The following is a 21,208-nucleotide window of genomic DNA, read 5'->3' on the forward strand; positions in this document are numbered from 1 at the left end:
AATATAAATTTAACTTGTAACTTAAAACGTTAATTCTAAATAAACTATTAAATTAAACAATAAATTGTAAATACTACTAAAAATAAACAATTTATTAGACCTACTCGTATCTTACCTACTGATATCTCTTAAACCTATAATTGAAAATCTACCTTAATTATAAAGTCTAAAACTATTTTTAACTGTCTTGTCTGACGCACCATCTAAAATGGATTGCAAGGTACACTCTACTAAGTACCTCTTTGCATTGCTTAGGACTCAAGATAGGAAGTCGTTGGGTGCAGCAGTTGCTAAACAACTGCGCATACTTGTAATTAGCTGTAGTCTACCCTACAGATAATATTCCGACCTCTTCATTTCATTTATAGTTATCTTATGACTTTCTCTAAATCTTAACTTAATAAATCTTGTGAGTATTATGAGATCTACTAAAAATCATATACTCTGTACGTCAGGTTGCAAGTAAACAGACCTAAAATGTTTATTTTGTTAGTCAGACTCAAGATTAGCTAGTACAGTTAAGATAGCGGATTTTCCTTAGGTAAAATCCTACCGTAAAAAGGGGGATATGTAACGGTTAGCGTTACCGCTGACCGTTATCTTCGATCTAAATTCTAATTTAATTACTATTATCTACCTAAATAAATAAACTTAAATAATAATATATCTAAATGTACGTAAACTACCTAACTAAATAACTTAATTAAATAATTCATATTGTTCTACACTAATAAAATAAATAAAATAATAAATCTACAAGCAAACCCGCGCGAAACAAGTTGTTCAATATTTCTTTTGTTCTCTGTCGAGCGGGCGGACTGTTTTTTATGTATGCGCAAGCGACGCGCCTACGGCCGCGATGCTCCCGCCGCGTCTCCTAGTCCGAGCCAGAGCGTTAGCGAGCACGGACGTATCGCTGTCCGTCACCGCCGGACCCGCGATGTATATAATATCTTAAAAACTAAATATGTAATCGCGTATTGGTGAACCCCGCTACCGGGTGAGTGTTGCAAAAGTATTTTTAATGCCTAGATTTTATACTTGTGCTAAATGTAAGTACCTAGCCGCCATTTTGTTCTCGAAATGTGCAATCCCTGTGCTCAGTGTATCTGGACGATGTCATTTCGTAATTTTAACTGTTGCTACAATTTGTTACTCGTAATATTTTACATCTTACTGCACAATAAAATAGTAAATCTATCAATTTTATGAAATGACATCGACACGTCATGACCTTACATGACCTTGGTCGTACTGTAACGACACTAATTTCAATTCTACTTGCTAATTTAAATTGTTTCATCGCATCGTACTTGTTCTAATTATTCTAAATTATTGCCTACCTATATTGTTTTACAAATTAATTGCCTACATAGATGATATGCTAAATATTGTCTACCTACATAATTTAATATTTTTGCCTACTTCACTTTGCAATCACTTTCTCTGCACCTACTGTAATTCTGTTTGACTGCCACATCATTACATCACCATTTATTACCAAAATCATTCCATCTGCTTCGCTAGTATTTTGATGTCGCAGTCAAACGGACAAAAGCTAGCAACTGCTTTAGTGTCCGCTTTGATTCGCAGGGTTCACCCTCACCTTCATCTTTACCTTTCTCCTCACTACAAATGGCCATCTCACCACTACCGAAACCACCACCTGGCTCCTCAACCCGGCAGAGCTGCCTGTCGTGTCGGACGGCCCGTACGCACACTCTAAGTGGCCCTACACCACAGTGCGTACGGTCCCTAACCGTCTGGCGCGTCGACGACCCTGCGGGCTCACCACCAGCGAGGAACCAAACCACATCACCATCAATGCTAGCGAGGACAGTGGTTTGAATATACTACCACCGGTGACGAATCTCGTGCGATACGATAGTTTGCTCGTAACCCACACCCTTAAGGTCTCTTGCTACTTAATTCTTAATAAATTATACTTGTTAACCTAAATTATCTTTTATTTCTCTAACTATTAATCTAAATTCAATCATGTCACAGCTCCTAAAGCACTAACCGTGACAGTATCAGAAAGTAGTAAAAAAGACAAGATATAAAGAGGTTGGTTTACATATCCAAGACACATTATCAAGGAAGTATGGAAAAGAAAATAGACCGGCATAATCATCGTATTGTTTTTGTGATGTTACAATGTACAGTCACGGAATGAAAAGGTTCGTCAGTTTTCAAATTGATTCCTTCAACGAATCGCGAACACATGTTACCTTTTGAAACTATTTTACAGAATAATCTCGAGTTAGAGAAAATAATCTTTAACTGTTCGTCAGTAAAGTTCAAAATTATTCAGATCAAAGTTGATTGACGATTTAACTTGTCAAGAAGATTATTATGATAAACTAAAACCTTCTTGTTGGTTCAACCTGCCAATATCTAAATAAAAAAAACTAGATTTTGTAACATTGCACTGATGGGATAGAAAATAAACAAGCAAAACCTTATTCGTTAGCAAACGTCATATTTATTTAAATGTTAGCAGCAATGTTTCTTGCACGGTTATTTTGGCAGGTTTGACTCTTACAGTACCTAGTGCAAGCGAAAACCGACACTAAGGTGACGAACCTTTTCATTCCGCGACTGTACATAGCATTCGTTCGTTCGTTTCAGCCAAATGACGTCCACTGCTGGACAAAGTACATAGCATTACTATGCTACTACTAACATCTACGTGTAAATAATAAGAACATTTAAATTTTAAAACGCATACCAAAGTTTTATGGACATTCCTATGTACATATTTATACAGACTTTTAAAGTAGCTATTTATTATCTCTATTATGAATATAATGATATTATCAATACTAGTCAGAAGTATCATATTATAATAAATATATTTAATCTGTGATCTAAAATTTGTTTTTAGTATCCTTTTTATAAATTACTTTATTATTCAACATTGTACAGGGTACAACTTATTAAACGCAGGGTCAACGAGTTGAAACTCACTGGAGGGAGTCGATTATTCAAATTAAAACCACTGTTAAATTCTTTTCCTGTGTTTTCATAAACTTACAATTACTAAAACCACAAAGAAGACGTCATAAATAGATTTTCTTTCCACAGTGATATTCGCTCTCAGTACTTCAGGGAAGCAGATGATGATCGTCAACGACTACACGTTCTACTGCCAACGCCGTCTCTTCAGGACCAACAACTGGTGCTGCACCAAGAACCTGAGGTGCAAGGCTCGCATCATCACCACCAAAGACAACGCCATCATCCGCTGTTCTCTAGACCATAATCACTTTCCTGGAAAGTATATTATACGTAAAGGAGTTTATTACAAATTGTAGGCCTTTTTGAATTCTATTTAAAGCACTTAGATCATTTGTGATTTTGAGAAGATCGATGTGCTGTCTTCTTTTCTAATAATTGCATTCCGAGCGCAAGTTTAGTACAACGTAATTGGTGATATTTAAAAAAAAAATGTTTAAAAATTAATTAAGTTTGACGAACGTATTCGACCTAATAATATTAACATCATAATCTTTATCTTTATTGTTGTCCAAATAATTTTTAATATTGAAAATGACAACCTATCCTATCTGTTACAAGATGGTCGAAAAACTTAAGTACCTAACTACTTAGAGATGTACTTATACGAGTATTACTCATGATGAGTTATTTTTTTTAGTATTGTTATTTATAATTTTGAATAAAGGAATTTTCTATTTTATTTATTTATTTTATTTATTTTACTTTATTCGTTTTAATTTTGGTTTAACTTGGATACCTGAATTATTTTTCAGATTACTTAAGCTTTTAAGGATCTAGCCTGCTAGAGTCAAGCGAGTTATATTATCGCTGGATCTATCTTTATCTACTAACTGAAAATTTGTAAGTAAAATGCTATTTGGTGCCTTGTGATAACTGCGAGTTAAATTACAAGCAGCGCCATCTCTTTGTAAACATGGGTTGTTAATTATTGCTTCTTTTTCTATAAGCTAGTGTTAATGGGCCTTTAAATGAAGTGGTCGAAAGTTAATCAAGCCATATTATTCTAGTTTTAGTTGACTACGTATACAACAAATCTGGGAAGCTTTTGGCAATTGTTGGAGGCTTCACATTCTACTGCAGCGTGAAAGGTGCCAAGAAGAACATATGGAGGTGTACCAGATGGGGGGCTTGTAGGGCCAGGCTGATCATTACTATAGATGGGCAAGTACTTGATGCAAACTTAGATCATCCACACCAAGCCCCAATGTTCGTGATCAAAAATGGATTTTATTACAAAATCTGAAAGGACTGAGTGAGTTAGGGGCAAAGGCAATGTAGTATTATATTATAAATAAGTTGTTCAGAAAAAAAGATTTAAGCAAATTGTATTAACTAAAAACATTTCATCTGTCAACTGACATGATTGTTAGTTTGGCAACTGCATAGGTACATTCGCAATACTTCTCTATTTCGCTCGCTCGCAATCGACTGAAAGAGTTTGTGATAGTAAATCAAAAAGATTTTTCGGAACAGCTTTTCTATGTCTATTTGTATATTCAAGTGTATTTGTTTAAAATATCTACTTCTTAGAAGTTTTAAGAAAACGTTGTGTTTGTTATAATAATGAATTATTGTTGTTGTGATTGTTCGTTATTTTATTCTAAAATTGATTTTTTTTTTACTATTGAGTAGATAATTATATTTTTACTGTGTCTTGGTAATATTATGTTAATATGAGTTTGACAATTCCAATATTATATTATTTATAGTCTAATAAATTCAAGATGATTAATAATTAATTTTCTTAACTCTTTGACCCTTTGCACACATCGTAGTTTCATTTATTCATCAAACAAGCTTGCGCACGCATCATCACTTCAGCCACAAGACAAGCCCACTGCTGAACAAAGGCCTCCCACAATTATTTCCAGATTTACCAATTGGTAGCGGGCTGCATCCAACGCCTTCCTTATTTTTATGAGGTCGTCTGCCTTGTTTGAAACCACACCTTTCTTTGAAATATTGACCATGTTCACTGTTCTTATATCATCTATGTAGGAAACCATTATTAACGCAACTATACCTAAAGCCTTGATCACACGTACCGAGCAAACGGGCGAGACAGTGCTCTCGGCCGAGTACTCGGTGTGTATGAATGAACATTACGCCGAGTGCTCGGCCGAGCGCTCGAGTATGTGACTCGCTCACCCAACTGTCTCGATCGAGTAAACATTTTACTGTCTTGCCCGTTTACTCGGTACGTGTGATCAAGGCTTTACTCACGTATTCACCACGGGTTGCAATGCCAGTATCTACAAATAACTCAATCTGCGAATGCTACGTTATCAGCTAGATTTTATTAATTATTTTTTTACTGTAATGCTTCCGAACTTTTTAGTCATTTGGGCTCGCCGCAGCAGCGGTCACGAGGTCGCCATCATCAACGGGTATACCTACTACTGAGGGAGGGAGAACAACACCACCCTCAACTGGTACTGCTCAGCCAGATCCAGCACCGCTTGCAAGGCTAGAATCATCACTGCCAAGAACAGACTCATCACCCAGGCCAATTTGCTGCATTATCATCCACCGTCCAGGTTTAGCATACGAAATGGAATATTCTATAAATTGGGAAGGTACGACCAATAACTACGCTCTTAATGCTATCCGTGTAATGAACCAGTAATTTATTTCTTTGTGACATAATTGTGTACAAAATGTTATTTTAGTATTTTTGAATAGTCCACGTAAGTACGAATACCTGGCTCATCTCTGTCTATCAGGGTAGTTCACTCAAGCCCTTGATAATTCCTGTTCTCCAAAGTATAAAATAAAAACTGAATGAAATATGCACCTAATGCTGTCTTTTATTTTAACAATTAGATATTGTTCATCACCTACATTTTATTGTTCATCTACTATTTTTACGACAGAAGTCGTTTAATGTTTTTAGGGACTCTGCGACTGAAAACTCTATCTTCATGCTTGCAAATTGGTCAGTTTTGATATTAAATTATGATTGCATTCTAACTTGTCTGTTATTAATAATTTTTTTGATTATATTCTATTAAACAGTTTTTGTTGTTTTATCTCATTAGGAACTAACATTAATTATAAGTAACGTTTTGCCATCTTTCAAAGTTCGTTCGTTCGCTTCAGTCAAATGACGTTCACTGCTAGATCTTTCACTGTACATACTATTTTTCAGTAATTTGGCTTCACAACAGTAACGGCAAGGAGATATGCCTGGTCAACGACTACAGCTTCTACTGCCAGGAGAAGTACAGGTCCAGCAGTCGATGGAAGTGCACGAAGAATACCAAATGTAAAGCCAAATTCATTTTAGACATGTTTAAAAATTTTCGAACTTACGATTTTAACCATGACCATGCACCGTCAAAATTTGTTATAGTAAATGGGATTTACAAGAAAGTTTAACTCCTGAAACGTGTAAGGGATAGTTAAACTTATCGTTACAAAATATAAATAAATAACATTTCTCAACGCTTTATTTTTTACTTTAAAATTATCACTCTCACGGGAACGTGGGTGAAAAAAATTCATCGCGCCAGGCAGACGACGCCGCATCTCTTCAGTCTGCCCGCGACCATGACCCGTGCAACCGAGTTGAAACGTCGGGAGGGGTAATATCTGTTTAGAGTAGGCGCACACCGTTGATTTTTAGTTGGCTGATAGTTGTGCCCGATTTTAAATTGTATGAAGAATCGGCCAAATCGAATCAGCGTAGTGTGCGCACTCCCATACATGCCCATACTGATCAACTGCCCGACTTAACTATCGGCCGACGAAAAATCAACGGTGTGCGCCTACTCCTACCGTTATAAAAGTTTTTGTTGCAAAATCCCTTGAGAGTGTTAATTTTATTTTTTCACGCATTTTCTAATCGCAAATTCAGTGAAATAATAAAGTCGGTTGCTAGTGTTACGAGTAAAACTAAGAAATTGCTTTTAATTGCTCATATCGTGTATTTTATTTTTACTATTTGTAACTTCCAAGTGTCAGTTCTTTACAATTTTTTCTGAAACTTCAGGGTTACGAGGCATGGTCCTCTTCAACAAAAGCGGCAGAGAGATCTTCCTGATCCAGGAACATACGTTCTACTTGCGTAGGCAGCATATGAACACGGACCATTGGAGCTGTCACAAGAGAACCTGCAAGGCTCGATTCATAGCAGCCAAAGACAGGACCATCATTAGAGGCAACCTGGTCCACAACCATCGTGCGTCTAACTTTACCATACTTAATGGCGTATACTATAAAATTGGCTACGGCATGAAGAATTTACCAAAGATTTAACCTTATTCTTAAGTATAGTTTATCAGATCAGATTCCTAATATTTTTCTCCGGTTTATGAAACTTTAATAAACTCTATTTGTCTATTTATATTTTTTGCGTTTCGTGGCTGATATGTTACGTATTTGTATGACAAAGAAAGGCGATGCGCGTTCGCCGACATCATCTGCAGAGAGATTTTTCCTTTTTCTTTATTATATACCTACCCATCTGTCCTTGTTTTACTTTTATGATTCTACAGCGCATGGGTTGCGCCTGTGGATTGCTTATCTCTATGGGTAATCCATAGCCGCAGCTTACTTTTTTCATTTTGATTACTTTTAACTCTCTAATAAAATATTTACGTGAGTGTACACGCTATTAGGTTGCAATCTAGTTGAAAGCATTATTTTAAAATTGTAGTTTTCAATTGCAGTATTTTTGTATTCCTTGATTGTTACCTGTTGTGTATTCCTTTAATAAATAAATAAACAAAATACTATCATGTAATATTACACATAGATAGGTACGTGATTTAGTATCTTGAATAGGTACTATGTGAAGTGACTTTGTTACTACATAAATATAAATAAATAAATGGACTACAAATATATTTATATAGATGTATAGATGTATGTACAGTTGCACACAATAGAATATTTATATGTTGAATTATAGTTCCGTGCTCAAAGCACGAAAAATTTTTGACGTTTTTTATTTGCACGAAAAACAAAAGTACGCCGCTACGGTAGTAGGAATACGATTAAGAGAGTCATTCGTGCTTATGGCACAGAAAACAAAAAAATAATGTTAGAAATTATATCAATTATGTTAAACTTATTATACAGTGTGAGTCACGTTAAAGTGTACATATGAAAATAGATGAAACTAGACTTATTTTCATCGACAAAAAAGAGGTCAAAAAATTTTTGAGATTTTTTTTAATTTTTTTATAGAATTTTTTTTCTTCCAATTACTTATTGTAAAGAAAATGTAATAACTTTTAAACTAAGCGGTATATCCTGATAAAATAAAAACAGTAATAATGCTAAATAACAGGCAATACTAAAAAAATACATAAAATACACAAAAAATGCCAAAAAATAATAAAAAAATGATACTTTTTGAAAAAAAAAATTGCTTTTAAATTCGTGTTTTTTTGGTTATTTGATAAATTTCTCCAAAAAATGCCCCTATAACAGGTGGTTTTTATTACTTTGTATTATTATCTATCGTATCATCTTTGTAAAACCAAAGATCGCATGTCTCTATCCCTATCACAACATTTGCTATGATCGTTTGAACAAAGGCCTGCCACAACATTATTCTCCGCTACAGGTAGAGACAATTTTAATTTTAACTAAAATGCTTATTTTACTTAGAAATCTTTTGTTTTTATTTGAAATCTAACTTGTCTTCATCAAAATTACAAATCTAGAGCCATTTTCAGTTTCGTTGTTAACGAAGCGTTGAATGGCGCGCCCGGAGAGGCTTAGTTCAAACGATCATTGCAAACGTTGTGATAGGGATAGAGACATGCGATTTTTGGTTTTACGAAGCTAATACGATAGATAATAATACAAAGTAATAAAAACCACCGGTTATAGGGGCATTTTTTGGAGAAATTTATCAAATAACCAAAAAAACACTAATTTAAAAGCAAATTTTTTTCAAAAAGTATCATTTTTTATTATTTTTTGACCTTTTTTGTGTATTTTATGTATTTTTTTTGTATTGCCTGTTATTTAGCATTATCACTGTTTTTATTTTATCAGGATATACCGCTTAGTTTAAAAGTTATTACATTTTCTTTACAATAAGTAATTGGAAGAAAAAAAATTCTATAAAAAATTAAAAAAAAAATCTCAAAAAATTTTTGACCTCTTTTTTGTCGATGAAAATAGGTCTAGTTTCATCTATTTTCATATGTACACTTTAACGTGACTCACACTGTATATAACACGAACATGCTTTGTTCATTTTTTGTTACTACAATGATCAGGTTCCTATTTTTTTATTATATAATTCAACTTTACGACGAAAGCATTATGGTTTACATTCCAGTGATTTGGGCTCAAAAAACCAATGGCAGCACAGTGGTCGTAGTCAACGGGTTCAGTTTCCACTGTGCGAAGCAGAACACCAACACCCTCAACTGGTACTGCTCCTCCAGAACCCATCAATCATGCAAGGCTCGCCTCATCACAAGCAAGAATAAAGACTTCATAAAAGGATTCTTGGAGCATTCTCATGCATCACCTAGATACATTATATAGGATGGCGTGTACATAAAAGAAGGACAAAACAACTACCTCTAAATTCGAATGGATCATTTGACCCATTTTTTTATATTTCTCTGGTCACTTAACGTAAATGACCTGTCAAAAGAGAAAAGGTTTTTTTTTCTTTGAAGAACTTTAGTTGCATGCTAGGTTAAGATTTGATGTGCTTGATGTGTTTTTGTTGGATGAAGGTTCCTAAATAAAGACTGAAAAAAATTTTTTTGACGATTTAATTTTTTAGTGAAAACATAAAGTGTTACAGAAGTTCCAACATTCCTTCTTCCTCCTTAAGAAGTATCAACTTAAAAGAAAAGAACACGCTCAGAATTTCACAAAACACTCTCTGTCACGTAATTAGAAACATACTACCGAATGTTTGTATTATTGTAATCCTAATCATTTACACAAATTTATGTTAAGGTGCTTTTCCGAACCGTGCAGCGGCTGCATGTAGAAGCAAGCGCTCCAAGTGCTGCTGCGGCGCTTGGAAGCCATTTCATAGAAATACATACACACCAGTGGTGCAGCTGCGGCCGATTTCATGCAGCCGCTGAACATGCTATACTCGGCGCAAAGACTCCTGGCAGGCGGTGTCATATTAAAACAGTGCATATCACATTTTCTCTCGCACTCACACTGGTTATAGGTGACGTCACTTAGAGGCAGGCAAAGCGTTGTTTATAATATTAATAATTAATAAAATATTGGCGAGTATGCATCTCTGATTCAAAAATTACTTATGGGCCCGCCTCGTGGCAGGTGTCTTTGCGTCGAGTATAGCAGCAGTTGCAGTTGACATTTTTGTTGGTCCGAAATAGCACCATTCTTCTTACCACTGCTAATTTTCCAGTTTTATGGGTTCGTCGAAGCACTGGGCAGGCGACAGTCATCATCGACGGTTTCGATTTCTTCTGCGGCAGGGAGCTCAAGGCCACAGCCCACTGGTTCTGCTCCACCAGGTCCCACACCAGGTGCAGGGCCAGGATCATCACGGACAAATACAAGTTCATCATCAAAGCCTACTTGGAGCATTGCCACGCAGCGCCCAACTATGAAATACGGAATGGTGTTTTTTATAAACTTCCAAAGCATGGTCAGACACACTGTAGCTCTATGTCATAATTTAGACAGGTCTACATTTTTACATACCTGCATTGACAACTAGTGAAATAGCAATTAAGTCTTTCGCGGAAATTTGTACATACTTACATATTTCGAACATTTTACCAATTGTACATACACAGCACTTCCAGAAAGGTACAGTACCACTAGCACGATAAACTTTCGTCTTCGTATCGTTTGCGTATTTATTTATGTATTTGACTAAAGCCTCCGAATTCAACGATAACGTGATGTTTCGATTGTCAAAATTAGTTTCGTTCTGCCATTTATCATACCATCTTTTGATAGCGATTGAAATACGCAAATGATTTGAAGTCGAAAGTTTTTCGTGCTAGACGTACGGAATGGGGTCTTTCTATCCCATCATAACGCACATTTCGTCAGGTAGTCATTTTTTTTAAACGTGCTAGTATGTATAAAATACGTTTAGATATTATTTATTTTTGTTGATATTTATTTTTGATTAGATTATTTAAAATCTGAAATGAAAAGACAGAACGTTGGGATTATTAATAATGAGGAAAAAATAGTTTTTATTATTGTGAATTCTATTTTATATTTAGATATAATAAGTATTAATTTGTAGATTTAAATCTGTTATTTTTCACGATATTGACTGTTATTTATAAACAATTTATTTAATTAAAAATGAATATTTCACTATCCACCACAGTTGTGGCGGATTCAGGGTGAAGCTTCCACTTCTTCCACCTTCAGCATAATCATCACTTTCCATCAGGTGAGGTCCAGATCAAGACTGTGAATAAAAAAATATTATTTTACCTTTACATACACGCAGGCAGACACAGTTATTACAAGGACAACATTTATGAAATTTTGGCCAGTATTTTGGCGCTTATGAACGTTAAAAATAATAAAAAAAAGGAAAAGGACCCGTCGTCGTTTGGACCCCTAAGATATGGAACCCCAACAGTCATTAATGTCAGTGTTAAGACGCGCGCGCCGCGAGCATTATTCGCTCCGTTTTTAAAATCATTATTCAATTAATATTCACGAATATTCAAACTGTGAATAATATTCTGACTGTCTCAATTGTTTTTACCTCATTCAATGTGTCAGTACTAGCGAAAAAGAGACCAGTTTAATTCTACAAAGAAATTAAATACATACTAAGTTCACTTTTCAATGTGTAGAATAAAAATAAATACCTCTCTGTGTTTCATAGTTTGTGTATTAGTGAATCAAATATCGATATTAAATAGTGAAGTGTATTTATGTGTATAGTAATGCCATCTGTGTTGTGATCTAAACATCGTTGCCAGCGATCGGTAAGTGCTAGTTTGTAAGCAATATCTCCCCTTACCTTTTGAATACAAGCCCTTTGTAAAGGTAACTGTTTTTATTATTCCTACAGCTGCATGCAAACGTGAAGGGGCACCTTATTATTGTGTAGTAGGGTTTATTATTGAACGCTCACACTTAATTGGTCAAAAAACGCCCCTTGATTTAGGTACCTGGCTTAACCCATTGTTAGTGTGGAACAGACAGCAGATGTGCAGTTACAAATACGTTGGGGTGCAGTCTTTTTATTGATTTTAGGTATGCATTTTTATTGTACTGTGTTCTTTTTAGGTCTCTCGAATAATTTGGGTTTTATTTTACCATCTTCATTTGTTATTGCAGCTTGCAATACGTACGTACGTAAATATTTATAAAATAATTACGTACTTTTACCAGGCCTGTTCATCTCCGCGAGTTTACATCGAAAACAAAACACGCACGATAGCCCACCTACAGGATACTATTCGACAAGGCCTCACATACGAGCGAACATTGACTCACGCACGCGTATTCTTGTGTATGATGGAAGAAAATAAAGAAAATGGTGTACTAAATACTGTGCAGTATTTAACTGCCTAAATAATAATAAAAACACAGAATGTACTCTTTTAAGTTGCCTCAAGACACTGAGAGGTAAATAAGTAGTTAATATTATTCATGATAATTCATGCTAAATCATGTATTTCCTCCGCCATTTTCCGCAGTTTGGCACCTCACGTCACATCATTTTACCGAAGTCAGCCCTATAGCTTCGGCGCAGTGCCGATCACTGACGTTTGTCAACAAAATGGTGCTTGACTCTTGAGACAGGCTAAATTACACCATATTGTTAATGACATTGAGCATACATTTTTTTAAATACCTTCGCGAAGTAAAACTTCTGTACGTAGTACTTATTATTATTCTGTGCTTTTACTACCTATGATCTTTCTTTTTGTTTGAACACGTGTTGGATGTTGCGGCGAGTCATAAATCATAACCAATAAAATTGATGTTTTATTTTCTGCGACAAATAAAATCAAACCCTTGTGTTTTTACCTTATTTTTATCCTGTCAACTGATTCTAAGGTGCAGCAGGTATCATATTAGTGTTTTGCTTTTCAGTCCACTTCGTAAAGAATAAGCGGGGGCATAACCTGATAATAGCTGATGGGTATACCTTCTACCGTCTCCGGGAGCAGATGGCGACAGACTACTGGTGCTGCACCAGTGGAACTAGATGCAAAGCTCGTCTGAATACCAGCAAGAACGGGGAAGTGGTGCGTGCTCTATTGATCCACAATCACAAACGGCCTCACTTCTTTCTCCAAAATGGTATTTGCTTTAAATAGTTAGGGTTAGAGATGAGCAACATGGTGGTACGTAACGGAAAACGCATCGTAGAACGTCCTCGACCTCATAAAGGTAGCAGGAAGGCGCTGGATGCAGGCCGCTACCAAGCGGTCATCATGGAAATCATAAGTGCCACTTGTGGTCTAAACTGAATAAATACTTTTGATTTTTGATTTTGATTTTGAATCATTGGGGGACTATGTTCAGCAGTGATTATCGTTATGACTGAAATGATAATGATAATGATGATGAACATGGTGGTGATTATTGTATCCTATGTTAGGATAAACATACGTGGCTCGTAGCCTTTAAAACTGTGTTCGAAGAATGAAGAAATGGTGCGAGCACTGCTATTCTGAGTCCAGAATGGCCACATTTTTCGGAAACGGATTGTGCACTTAATAAGTGATTATTATGGCTGCTATTAGGATCTTCCATGCTATTAATAGGTGATAATAATTGTAAGTGCACACATTCAAAGTCATGGTTATTTATCGCACTTTTAAGTAAGCAAATAAGTTTTTTTGTTTTTGCAAAGCAGTTTTCATTGTTATATTGTCTAAGTAGTTATTAATAATAGTAGTAGGTGCTTTGTACTGACTTCAGTAGTTATACTAGTTGAAGACTAGTTTTGTAAATAGTGACAAGAAGCAATTCCCTTTTAGGTATAGTTGTATATAAAAATATTTTTTGAAAATAAATTTTAAATAAGCAAGGTTTTAACTTTATTAACTTACCTTTTATTTCTCATTATTTATACTAAAATCTAATTTTATGTAAGTTGGATGTTTTAGTAACAACACATGCAAAACGATTACAATAAGATCAAAATTGATTATTTCTGCGACTAACAATGTTTTCTTTCCAGGTCCCAAGTTTGTGATGACCAGTGCCGGGAAATCCCTCGCCATACTTGACGGCTTCACATTCTACTGTAACTCGAGGCCAGGAACTCAGAAGCGGTATTGGAGATGCACCAAGGGGGGCACGTGCAAGGCTTCCTTCCACGTGGAAACGCGCAACAGGGTGAAGCTGTCCAGTGCTAAACACGACCATCCACCACCCAAGTTTGTTATGAGGAACGGAGTTTACTATAGAATTTAAGATTTTATTTATACTTTTTTATGCAGAAAGGCAGGTATTTGACCGCAATCACACCTGTGAGTTAAAACCCAACAGTAGGTGTGCTCGCTAGCGACTGCGAAAAAAAAAGACAGATAACAGATTGTCATACTGATTACAGTGCCCCTAGCGGCTACTTTCAAGAACTCAAATCTTCATAGATTTTTCTAACATAAACTCATGGTCAGCACACTAATGTTTAAGCCTTGATCACACCTACCGAGCGGACGGGCGAGACAGTAAAAATGATGACCGAGAGAGTTGCGTGAGCGAGTCACCTTGTATAGTTTAAAATTGTATTAGACTTAAAAATTGATAAAATTAAAAATTGTAATAGATAAGTAGGTGTTTAAAAGGATTATTCTTAATTACAAAATCGTTGTAATGATTGTGTAGTATGTAGATAAGTATGTTTATACATATTTACAAAGCAGGAATCTATTATGAAACGATACTCAAGTATTAGCACAGAATAAGTAATAGTACCATGGTACAGTAGAACGCCGATTATCCGAACGCCGATTAACCGAATCGCCAATTATCCGAATCAGTTCTAAGCGTAATATAAAAAAATTAAACCTAGTAATTTTTGTTTTGTTGTATTGTAACAAGTTGGAACTTACAGGAGTCTAGATATTTTTCAACTGAGCGTTATTGTAGCACTCTAAACACAGTTAATAAAGTTTATTATATGTGTGTCAGTTCGTTTTTAACACGTTTTTTCGTTATTACCATGTCCGATTATCCGAATTTTCGATTATCCGAATCGACCCAGGTCCCAATTAATTCGGATAATCGGCGTTCTACTGTATTAGTCTACCCTTATCATCAGATTCTAATAGATTATTTTATATGTAAGTCTGATCTTTCGAACTGCCAAAGCGGCATCTTGTCGCAGCGAAATCACAACCACAAAACCCACACCCATAGTATCCTCATGACAAGTACGTCCCTCCTCTGTTTGATTGTTGCTTGTTGGTATTTACAGTGATTACGTGGCACAAAACAAAAACGTGATTGAGGGAAGTTATGGCTGACGACGGTCAAAGAAATATTGCAATTTATTTATTTAAAATGACGGTGCTCTAAAAATCACCATCTTATGACTTTTTTTTTTTTTTTCCTTTCTTTTTCTTTGACGGCAATGGACTTTGCAACGCAAGGGTGGTGTCGTGTCGTGATCGGATCCGTTCACGGTACTTATGGTCATGGCCACACTTATATATCGTGGATTGCAAAATTATTGTTGTCTTTATTGTTATTATCGTATATTTTTATCTCAGCTTTAGTGCTGGTAAGATTAATTGTTATTATTTTTTTTAATTTTGTGTTGTTTTTTTGTATTATTATGTTCATTAATATTGACTGCCTGTATGCCCCCTTTGCTGCCCTCCTATTTGCGTGTTCCCGCCGACGGACAGGCACTTTACGGAGTGCTTCTCCTTCGGCGGTTGGGCGCAGCAACGTCAAGGGACCCGCTGAAAATCAGTGTCGAGGCATTCCCACGGCGTGCCCCGATTAATGCTGAGCGGGCCCCTATTTGACAGCAGGGCACAATGTTTTTCTTTTTGTAATTTGTGTAAATTTTAATGTGATGTCGCCCTTTTTGTCAAATAAAACATTTTATTATTATTATTATTATTATTATTATTTTTTATATATTTTTTTATCTCAGCCAATAGGTAGCTGGTATTCCGGATAGCACGGGCCAAAGCCAAGTGCTATCTAGTTAAGATTTAATATAACTTAGGAAATAAATAAATGAATTTAGTTTGTTAACATATTGTGCTATCTGTGGTAGTATTTTGAAGTGAAACAATTCTTCTTTGTTCTTGTGAAGGTGGGCGGATTTGAACTATTTCATCTACCTGTAAAAACTTTCGAACTATTCGGCATGTGTTAAGTATGACAGCCTTTTGTAGCTGTATGTATGTATGTTTTGGAAGATTGAGGGTGTGCAGGGACTGATGTAACTGTTTAGGTATGACTCCGGTTGTAGACAGAACTATTGGGACTATAGTAACTTTCTGTAATTTCCATATACGTTTTACTTCTTCTTTTAAGTCAATATATTTGCTTAACTTTTCACCTATCGTTGATTGTAGGTTGTGGGTGTTTGGTATTGCGATATCTATGAGGTGGGCTGTTCTGTTAAGCTTGTCAATAATTGTAATATCTGGTCTATTATAGTGCGTGGTCTTGTCAGTTAATATTGCTCTGTCAAAATATAATTTATGGGTGTCGTTTTCTATAACTGTTAAGGGGGTATATTTGTAATATGCTACTGGGGGTCCTTGCAAAAGTTTAAACATTACGGCTAATTTTTGGTGAATGATGTTGGCAACTTGGTCGTGTCTATGTTTGTAATCTGTTTGAGCTATGGATTTACAAGCACCTGTAATATGTTGGATTGTTTCAGAGGAACTATTGCACTTTCTACATAAATCGGTGGGTAAGTTGTGGGTTTTCATTATATATTTCTGGTAATTCCTGGTTTCTATTACTTGGTCTTGTATGGCTAAAATAAAACCCTCCGTCTCTGGGAACAGCTCGCCTCGACTTAACCATTCGTTCGACGCATTTTTGTCGACGTTAGTTTGGTTTAAGTCGTTGCGATGTCTGCCATGTAGCGACTTCTGGGCCCATTCAGCAATTTTAGTTTTATTGTCAGTAAGTTTTTCATTTTTCTGTAGATTTCTATCTTGTAAATTAAGGGGCGTTAAACGTTGATCATTCAATGTAATTGCTGCATGTATCGGCGATGTTTCTGCTTTGGTCTGGAAATAAGAACGGAGATTAGATATTTGCTTATTGTGAAGATTTATTATATCAATAAGACCTCTTCCTCCCTCACTTCGAGGGAGAGTCAGCCTTTGAATGCAAGATCGGGGGTGATGCTTCCTACTTTTAGTCATTGTAGTATTAATATTGCGTTGTAAACCTTTGAGTTCTGAATTAGTCCACTTTATGATACCAAAAGAGTAAGTGAGAATAGGGATAGCGAAAGTGTTAATAGCTTTGATGGTATGTTTTGCATATAATTGTGTTTTAAGTGTGATATTTAATCTGTGTTTGAATTTTTGTATGAGGGCTTCTTTGGTTTTCTTCTGGTGTATCTGTTTAGATTGATTATAACCGAGGTATTTATAAGTTTCATTTTCTTCTAGTGCTTCTATTTGCTCTCCGGTTTCAAGGCGGTATGTGTGTTTATAGTTTTGTCCTGCTTTTATAGAATTGATTTTACACTTGTCGATACCAAACTCCATGCATATATCTTTTGTGTAATTTTCTGTGACTTCAGCCAGATGATGTAGATCTTCCTCATTCGATGCATAAAGTTTGATATCGTCCATGTAAAACAAGTGGTTTAATTTAGTATCCGTTAATTCGTAAGTATTCTCTATATTATTGTTGTTGTGGTAATAAAAATTATATCCTGTATCTATACTGTTAAGATGATTTGAGAGGGGGTTGAGGGCAAGGCAGAACCAAAGAGGGCTCAACGCGTCTCCCTGAAATATGCCTCTTTGAATTTTTATAGGTTGGGTTTCTATTGTGTTATCTGCAGTGTTAAGTTTTAGTTTGGTGCTCCAGTTCTTCATCGATGTTTCAAGAAAGCTTATTATCTGAGGGTGTAATTTATAGATTTCAAGTACTTTAAGTAACCATGAGTGGGGTACTGAATCATATGCTTTTTTATAGTCGATGTACATAGTAAATAAGTCTTTTTTCCTTCTTTGAACTTGCTGTAATACCACCGAATCTATTATCAACTGTTCCTTGCATCCTTGGCTGAGTTTACGGCATCCTTTCTGTTGTTCTGTTAGAATTTGGAATGTATCTATATGTTTGTAAATCATTTGCGTAAGGCAGGCTGTTATTATTTTGTATATTGTTTGCAGGCAGGTAATGGGTCGATACTTGGCCGGATTGGAAAGATCATTTGGGTCCTTAGGTAGCATATATGTAATTCCTGTAGTTATGTATTCGGGCATAGTTTGCGGGTTTTGTATGAACCTGTTTATGTAATTGTGGAGGAAGGGGTGTAGATATATATATTTCTTTATCCAATAATTATGAATTTGATCTGTCCCAGTCGCTTTCCAATTATGTAATTTTCTCAAAACGTTTTGGAATACTTCTACTGATACCATTTCAAAATCCATTGGCTCTATTTGTTGGGTTCTATTCTTCTCACTATCAATCCAGGGGGCTTCGTAATTGTGTGTAACTGGGTTTTCCCATATTCTTGACCAATAGCTTTCTAGTTCTTCTGCTTGTGGTTTTTATTATTATTATTATATAAATAATGAATTGAAATATTTAAAGACTTGAATCTATTATTGACTTTTAAAGTTATAATCACTATTCGAATTTGTGCTTGTTGAACTAATAATCGCATAGTTATTTTCTAGACTTACTTATACAACTTAAATCAGATTTAAATTATTATAAAACATATGCCCAAACCAGATTAGAGTGGAACAGTACGTCTTTTATGAATCTGGTGGATAAAAAGAACAGAATCACTCGATAATTTTACAAGTTACTTCTATTACTTCTGATAGTTAACTTTTTGATAATTTTAGGTTTAGATACATGCTTATTTTATCAATAGCCATTAGTGTTTATAGTCTTTTTCACATAAGATGATCCGTATGACACTTCAAGGTTATCCATATTACGCATACTACATATGCAGAATATTTTTGAAAAAATATTTGTATTTTATTAGCAATATAATAAATTAACTACTTGTCTTGAAATATATAGTAAAATCAGAGTCTATTGATTATATTTTAATTAAATACGATGTAAAAATATTTTTTATTTAATGTACGCAATGTGTGAAACGGAATAGATTTAGTGCTGGGGTATTTCTTGTATAATAAAATCGATTATTTCCGCGGTTCATTAATCGATTGCATTGAATACTTAGTTATTAAAAACATCACAAAAATCAACTATATTTTTCGATTATTGACTTTAATAAACGCATTGAAAATAAATTAATAGTTTTTAATTTAAAGAAACAGAACCAGTACTTTTTAGGAATCGTTTTTTTGAACACGAACCATGAAATTTGAATATTATCAATAAAAAATTGTTACAATAATATTTGTAATTAAAAAAAAACATGTTTTTTGTTAAATAACACCTATACAAAATATTTCTCTAAAAGTAGGTTTTACTTACTCTTCGAAAAAAATCGATAGATAAATCGCTATGGTTTATTTATGTGACATCTCTAAATCTTTCAAACTCGAAACGTCATACGGATCATCTTAGGTGAAAAAGACTATAATACTAAGTAAGACCACAATAATTATCAGCTTTTTAGTCGATCAATTTAACTAAGCTGTTATGCATTGTGTGTTTTATTAATAATATACTTATTAAAGAAATTAAAGAATAAAACATATGAAATTTCAATATGATTTTTATTTATTTACCGGTAGGCCACTGTCAGTCAGTGTAAATCATATTGTGCAAAGTGTTACATAAATATTTATTAATTTTAGATCAACCAAGATGGGCGATGACTCAAAGGGGCAGAGAACTTTTATGTCGAGCCGGTTACCAGTATACCATCAGAAGAACAAACAAAGATGGGACAAAAATGTGGCGATGTGCGAAAAGATTTATTAATAAGTGCAAAGCTTCATTAAAAACAAGAAACGATGTGATTATTAATGAGACTGGACATAACCATGAACCAAGTATACCTGCTTCGGAAAATTGAGACAAACATCAAATTAAGTTCAAACGATTTTTGGTTCTACGCCTCTAAGATTCGGATAGTTTTGCTGATGTTGTATTTTTTTTTAATAACTAGTGACCCGCCCCGGCTTCGCACGGGTACAAAGTATACAAATAAACCTTCCTCTTGAATCACTCTATCTATTAAACCGCATCAAAAACCACTGCGTAGTTTTAAATATCTAAGCATACCTACATAGGGACAGACAGCGGAAAGCGACTTTGTTTTATACTATGTAGTGATAGTGATATTTTATATACCTAGCGTATATTTACTTTGCGTTTCACATTATCATGCACAAAGCACATAATAATGGATTGGAAATAATTAATTTAATGGATTAAATAAATCATTAATAAATTCTAAAGGCATGTTTCAATTCTATAAACAACCTCAATAAATGAACAGGATTGTACGAAGAAGATAAAAAAACATAAAAAAATTGACACCTACTGTTACATTTACTTAATTTGCCCCAGTCTTCGCCCGCGTGGGTTCCGGTATTAGAAAACCTTGAAAATGTAACAGACTGGTGTTCGTATTAATAGCAATAGTATGGTTGATTGCTTTAATTGATTTTTCTTGACCTTCAGAAACTAACACCTTCATCTGCTTTCAGTGACTTGGGTCACCCACCGGAATGGGAAGCAAGCGGTCATCGTCAACGGGTTCACTTACTACTGCAACAAAAAGGGCTTCAGGACTGACATCTGGAGGTGTACTAACGGTTCCAACTGCAGAGCCCGCTTCGTCATGTCCAAGTTCGACTGGAGGATCATCAGGGGAAACCTGATACATGACCACAAACCACCAAATTTCGTCGTCCGCGACGGCGTGTACATAAAGTTATAAGATTTGACCCCGATGTTTTTTAAACATCACCTTCTTTTTAAATTGTCCTCGTAAATAGCCTGAGAAAGCAGAGCATGTGTTATGGCGGCTGTAGGGGAGACCAAGGTGAGTTGTAACAGTGAGTTGTGATATTGTCGAATATTGCAAACCTATTAAACTATCAGCATATCGCAACAGCGC

At 35.1% G+C, this 21,208-nt stretch overlaps 1 protein-coding gene across 13 annotated transcripts in view; it reads left to right on the forward strand.

Moving 5' to 3' along the window:
- LOC135076983 (modifier of mdg4-like) overlaps positions 1-21,208 on the forward strand; it is a 351,682-nt gene that overhangs the window by 275,170 nt on the left and 55,304 nt on the right. Inside the window, exon 5 of one of the 13 annotated variants that reach the window (XM_063971540.1) lies at positions 10,388-10,674. The exons of 7 other annotated variants lie outside the window; for them this stretch is intronic. In XM_063971540.1, coding sequence (XP_063827610.1) covers positions 10,388-10,659 — 272 coding nt within the window. In that variant the 3' untranslated portion in view covers positions 10,660-10,674. Of the gene's footprint in view, positions 1-3,087; positions 3,333-7,012; positions 7,294-10,387; positions 10,675-13,065; positions 13,308-14,161; positions 14,413-20,795; positions 21,044-21,208 lie in introns of those variants that run through there. 5 more of the 13 variants (XM_063971541.1, XM_063971563.1, XM_063971556.1 and 2 more) reach the window with 5 other exon arrangements.

Source organism: Ostrinia nubilalis, chromosome 12, assembly GCF_963855985.1.
Source record: "Ostrinia nubilalis chromosome 12, ilOstNubi1.1, whole genome shotgun sequence".
In the NCBI taxonomy this organism is placed as follows: domain Eukaryota; kingdom Metazoa; phylum Arthropoda; class Insecta; order Lepidoptera; family Crambidae; genus Ostrinia; species Ostrinia nubilalis.